The 5,520-nt window shown below is 58.6% G+C and overlaps 4 protein-coding genes across 4 annotated transcripts in view; 2 read left to right on the forward strand and 2 right to left on the reverse strand.

The window, feature by feature from the left end:
• GMORB2_4645 (cytochrome c oxidase subunit 7c) overlaps nt 1-531 on the forward strand; it is a gene marked incomplete at both ends in the record, with an annotated part of 697 nt that extends 166 nt beyond the window's left edge. The window contains 2 exons of the mRNA XM_035466619.1: nt 188-392; nt 509-531. Coding sequence (XP_035318167.1) covers nt 188-392; nt 509-531 — 228 coding nt within the window. The remainder of the gene's footprint in view (nt 1-187; nt 393-508) is intronic.
• Nucleotides 532-873: 342 nt separating this feature from the next.
• GMORB2_4646 (PPR repeat) lies at nt 874-2,796 on the reverse strand (the record flags this gene model as incomplete). The annotated part of the gene is made up of 1 exon (XM_035466620.1): nt 874-2,796. The coding sequence occupies one exon, from the start codon at nt 2,794-2,796 to the stop codon at nt 874-876; it is 1,923 nt and encodes a 640-aa protein (XP_035318168.1).
• Nucleotides 2,797-3,309: 513 nt separating this feature from the next.
• On the forward strand, nt 3,310-4,226 carry GMORB2_4647 (small subunit ribosomal protein S23; the record flags this gene model as incomplete). The annotated part of the gene is made up of 2 exons (XM_035466621.1): nt 3,310-3,695; nt 3,908-4,226. The coding sequence occupies 2 exons, from the start codon at nt 3,310-3,312 to the stop codon at nt 4,224-4,226; spliced, it is 705 nt and encodes a 234-aa protein (XP_035318169.1).
• Nucleotides 4,227-4,363: 137 nt separating this feature from the next.
• GMORB2_4648 (beta-1,4-N-acetylglucosaminyltransferase) lies at nt 4,364-5,291 on the reverse strand (the record flags this gene model as incomplete). Its single annotated transcript, XM_035466622.1, has 2 exons — nt 4,364-5,062; nt 5,145-5,291. The coding sequence occupies 2 exons, from the start codon at nt 5,289-5,291 to the stop codon at nt 4,364-4,366; spliced, it is 846 nt and encodes a 281-aa protein (XP_035318170.1).
• Nucleotides 5,292-5,520: the final 229 nt, after the last annotated feature.

Here is a 5,520-nt window from a genome sequence, read left to right on the forward strand (position 1 = left end):
GACTAATCTATACTACAACTTCTTACCGACCCAACCCCGAATTCAATTCCGGACGACCGTCAAAGCAAGTTTCCTCCCCCCCCTCCCCCCGACCGACTCATCCTTCCCGTCCAGGCTCTTCTCCCTTTCTTTCGACCTGCGTGCGTCGATGGCTGACCGTCCCGATCGAGGAGGGAAAAAAAAACAGATGCTCTCCCGCGCCGCTACCCGCACCACGACCTCCCTGGTCACCCGCCGTGGCTTCCACGCCACCCGCGCCCGTCTCTCGTCCCCTTACCACTACCCCGAGGGTGCCTACTCTAACCTTCCCTTCAACCCCAAGAGCAAGTGGTTCGGCCTCGGCTACTGGAGCTTCCTGGCCACCGGCTTCTTCGCCCCCTTCGGCATTGCCAGTGAGTAACTTTCTCTTCTTCCTCTCCTCGAGGGAGACTCCACGAGCAGTATCCCGATTGTCGTCGAGACGTACAGCAAGACTTGCTAACGAGCATCGTTCTCTCCCCTCGTATAGTCTACCAGACCTACAAGCAGTAAAAGCATTTCCCGCTGCCGCCACGCTCTCTCAGATGATTGGGTCTCGCCGAAGGGGGAAGATGTCAAGAAGGAGGTGAAGAGGGGGCATGTCTTGGTCTCGGATGTACCATACAGTTGTGAATAGATTACAAGCCACTACCGACAATTTTCCATTTGTCCTACCATCATCATCCAACGGACATGCTAGATCATTTATCTCGTCATCTCGTAAAAGGGGGGATAGTGAATTGTTCTCAACCCATAGGGAAGGGAAACGAGTCAAGATAATTTTCATGTTGTAGTGAGGTTCTATGCTAGGAGAGGCTGTGCGTATACACACATGAAGGTGTCGGGTAAATTATGCTAGTATGGTATCTTATATTCCGATGATGCAGGTCGCTTGTTGGGTGCGTTGTACCCACGGTGCAGGGTGCCATTGTCATTGGCGTCCTTGGACTTGAGATCGCGGCCGCGGACAATGTTGTCCAGGAGGGCGTGCAGGAAGGGCTCCCTCGAGGGGGCCACGTCCCACCTCTTGGCGAGGTCGTCGAACGTCTCGATGACGGCGTCGGGCGTGGAGCACTTGCCGACGGCGCGTAGGGCCCAGATGACGAGCCAGCGGTCGATGAGGAAGCCACGAGCGTTCCCGTCGCGTGCCTCGCGCATGGCCTTGAGGACGCCCTCGAGGCGCGACGTGCTCCACTGCGAGCCGGGGAAGCCGCCGTGGACGTAGAAGCCCTTGAAGAGGGCGAGGAAGATCGTCGGATGCACGGCGATCCTCTGGAACCTCATCTCGTCGAGGTACCGGGCCACGGTGGACAGGTCGCCGAGCTTGACGGCGTAGTGCTCGATGAGGATACGGTAGGTGCGCAGGTCGGGGGCCAGCTGGACGTTTGTCTGGAACGACTGCTTGAGCTGCGGGTGGTCCTTGCCGACCTTGGAGAACATCATGAGCACCTTGGTCACCACCTTGGCCGTCATGTAGTCGCGCTCCGGCATGTCGGCCGTGGGCGTGTTGCCGCCCCTCATCCGCCGGTACGTCTCCTCGGCGGCCGCCTCCTCGCCGCACCGCAGGAAGCCCGAGATGACGCAGTTGAGGGTCACCGTGTCGATCATCTCGCCCGACTCCACCATCTCGCGGTACGCCGCCCTGATGCCGGACGAGTCCAGCTTCAGGCCGAAGAAGAAGATGAGGCTGACGTGGTGAAAGCGGTTGAACTCGATCCCGCGGTTGTCCATCTCGTTGTACAGCATCTCGGCCAGCGTGAAGTTGCCCGCCTTGGCCGCCACATCGAAGAGCACGTTGAAGGTGACGTCGTTGCCGGGGATCTTGGCGTCCCGCTCCATCTCGCGCCACATGCGCAACGCCGCGTCCGCCTCCTGCATCCCGGCCCGGGCCGTGTACTTGGTGGCGAAGGCCAGCGCGTAGTTCCACTGCGTGCGGCGGAGCGTGAGCCCGGCATTCTTGGTATCGGCCACCAGGGCAAAGTACCGCAGCATCGACTGCAGGTTCCGCCTCGGCGGCGTGCCCATGATCCGCAGCAGCCGGTTGCGCCACTGGCCCGTCAGGTTAAGCATGCGTGGCTCCGGGAGCTCGAGGTACAGCTTGTAAACAGACTCGAGCGTCGATCGGTGCGGGTGCCGCATCTTGAGGCCGATGGCGCTGCAGAGGCTGGCCACGCTGGCCCGAACCTTGTCGTTGCCGGCGTATATATCCTCCCGCGGCGGGTATTCGACATCGAGCCTCTTCTCCGACACCAGCAGCTTCGGTCCGTCAGGTTGTGCATACCCTCGTCTGAACGGGTCTCTGTAGAAATCAAAGTGCTCGTCGACGGAGCTCTGGCCTTCGAGTGGGACGTAGGACAGGAGCTCTCCCCTGTCGTGGACAGGAGATGCGTGCTGTCGGTGCTGCTGCGGCTGTTGAGTCGGCGAGCAATCATCGCGGGGTTCGGCAGTGTCGGGCACCGGCTTTCTCGCCACCGCCGTCGTCGTGTACGCGGCATCTCGACGTGGGGAGGGCGACGAGGAAGACGTCCTGGGGTCGGAGATTGGGGTAAAGGTCGAGTAGAGCCAGTGAGACGTCCTCGAGCAGAAGAAGGAGCCACCGCCAAGCTGCCTCCGACTCGGATGCTTTCGATACGCGTCACTAGGGACACCAAAGCGTCTAGACGATACTATCGGCGTCGTTGCGTTGCCAGTCCTGGGCAAAGTCGTAGCTGAGCGGCAATTTGACAGCACCGCGCTGCAGACGGAGGGGCCGTCCACCACTCGAGCCGGGATCTTCATGGGTTCGTACTCATGGTGCAGCTTCTGTTCTTTTTCTAAACAAAAAAAATATTGTCCAGGAGAGCAGATGATGAGTAGGCGAGACGAATGGGGGTCGTTGTTTATATTCTCCTCTGGTCGATATCCGGGGAAGCTGGACTGGCGCTGGAGGTTTTAAATTATCCGGGGTTTGGGTCTGGGGCTGTGGAGCGGAGCGGAGAGCGAGAGCGGGTCATTTGGGACTCGGGTGTGTGGTCTGTGGTGATGGGATTTTTTTTTTTGTTGGAGTAGTAATAAAACTGGTCGGTCATACGATTCGCCGGCGCAGGCTGTACCTGTACTGTACAGATACGTACCATCGTACAGGGTAGTCCGTCCAAAAATTTATCGTCATTTTCTGGCAAAGCAAAGCAAAGCAAGGCCAAACAGACCATTAACTCAACCAAACCACTCAAACCCCCCGACGACGACGACGACGACGACGACGACGACGAACCTCGCCACCGTCACTCCACCACATCAAGGCAGGAAGAAATGGGTGGAAAGCAGATCCGTCCGGCCACGGTTTGGAAGACCAAGACCGAGGAGCTGCGCAACCACCTGTTCAACAACCGCAAGGTTGCCACGCCGCCCTGGTACGAGATCCTCTCGTCGTGTCCCCCGGCCGAGACGCTCGTAAGGACCGTCCCCGTCCGTCACCACCAGGCCGCTCCCAAGAAGAAGGCGGCCAAGCCTCGCAACCTCTACCGACCCCAGCCCATCTCCTACCCCGAGGACAAGCTGCGACGCGTCTTCTACAAGGACCACCCCTGGGAGCTGGCACGGCCGCGTGTCCTGGTCGAGTCGGATGGAAAGGACTACCAGTTCATCGACTGGAGCAGAGGATTGAGGCAGCCTGGGATTCCTCTCTCTGGAGAGTCGTAAGTTTCTTTTTCCTCCTCCTCCTCCTCCTCTTCTTCTTCTTCTCTCTTCTTCTTCTCCCTTCTTCTCTCTTCTTCTTCTCTCTACTTCTTCTCTCTTCTTCTTCTCTCTTCTTCTTCTCTCTTCTTCTTCTCTCTTCTTTTCTTCATCCTTCGTCCCCTTGTCCATCTCATGAGCCTAAGACTGACAAAGCTTCCTTGCCCTCTTTCAGTGTCGTCCAACGCCAGCTCTGGCGCATGGAAAACGAAAACATGAGCCGCCAGCAAGCCTACGACGTGACGCGACGCGAATTCTACCGACTGCGCCAGGAGGAGGAGGTTGAGAAGCGCATCGCCAAGGAGGAGGCTCAGCACGTTGGCGCCTACTTTGGTAAATCCCGTCTTGAGGTCGGCATGCTCCTCGAGGACAGCGAGTACGAGAACTGGAAGGTCTGGGCCGGCAAGGAGGCCCAGAAGCGTGAGATGACGCTGGCGGCGCAGAACGACGAGGCCGAGGAGGCCCCGCGACCCGTCGAGGAGCTGGTGCAGTAAGAATCCGATATACGGGGTCACCGAGAGAGATCCCTTGTACGTGTATCGCGTGTATATGTATATATATATATCTGTTGTCTCAACACCATCCCAAAAGAAGATTAGACGAGAGACAGAAGGACAAGGAATCATCCTTGTCAGACTGCTCTCCGGGAATTGAACACCATGGGCCCCGCGTTGACGAGACCGTACGCGTCGGCAACAGCCTGGTGCTGTACGGCCAAGGCATCCGCTATGCCCGTGTAGTGGAACAGTTTGCCGGTGAGGCTGAGCGATGATATGCGGGCCCACGACTCGATGTAGACGAAGAAGCACGCGTCCCGGCCGAGCACGCCGACCATCTTGAGCATGTGCACCGCCAGCCCGACGAGGAACCCCGTAGCCGGCCCGTTGGACAGCACGATGCGAGGGTACCGTAAACTGCTGCTGCTGCTTTTCCGAGATTCCGGGGGCGAGAGGAGCACGGAGAAGATGACGTCGCGCAGGCTGGCCAGTGCTGTGACGGGCGCCGTCAGGAACGGCTGGCGGACGCGTCTGGCACGGGTGACGACGCGGACGTCGTAGGACCCGGGATCGGTCGACACCTCTCCGCACAGGGACCGCAGGTCAGCCTCGTAGTCCTCGACCTGGTGGAGGGACGTCGAATCGCCGCTCGACACGACGTAGCGTCTGTGCAGGCCGGCAAAGTCGCTGGTGCCGTCGTCCATCATCATGAGCATCTCCTTTGTGTGGCCGCCGGACCCCAGCACGATGAGGTAGTAGTCATCCTCCCTCTCGCCGTCCCTCCGACCCGTCCCCTTCCACTGCACGGGGCGCTTCTTGCGATGGCTGACGAGCTGCAGGTGACGTAGCTGCACAGCAGACGAATGTCAGCAGCTTGGATGCGCCCAACGCGAGCAAGCAAGAAAGAAGACTCACAATGATAGCTAGAGGGGCTGCCACCGCCACAGCGAGTACGATGGGCCACGATTGGGTTGATGCGACGAATATTCCAGCAGCTCCTATGGATCCTAGGCTGACGATGACGGCCCGCGTCGTGGTGCTCTTGTTCTTGGATTTCATCATGGTGATGGAAAGAGAAGAGAGAGAGAGTTGTAATGGATGAGACAAGAGCTGCGTATGCTACAGTAATATATGTATGTTCTTGATAGTTTCAAAATCCTTAGTGGCAGGGACCCCGAGATGACAACCACCCACGCCGTACATGGGTAATCCATCTGAATATTGGATAGACAGCATAGATTTTGATTCTTCCCCATCGTGAGAAACCAAACTCCCCCTCCCTCCCCCCCCC

Source organism: Geosmithia morbida (genome assembly GCF_012550715.1).
Source record: "Geosmithia morbida isolate 1262 chromosome Unknown scaffold_22, whole genome shotgun sequence".
In the NCBI taxonomy this organism is placed as follows: Eukaryota; Fungi; Ascomycota; class Sordariomycetes; order Hypocreales; family Bionectriaceae; genus Geosmithia; species Geosmithia morbida.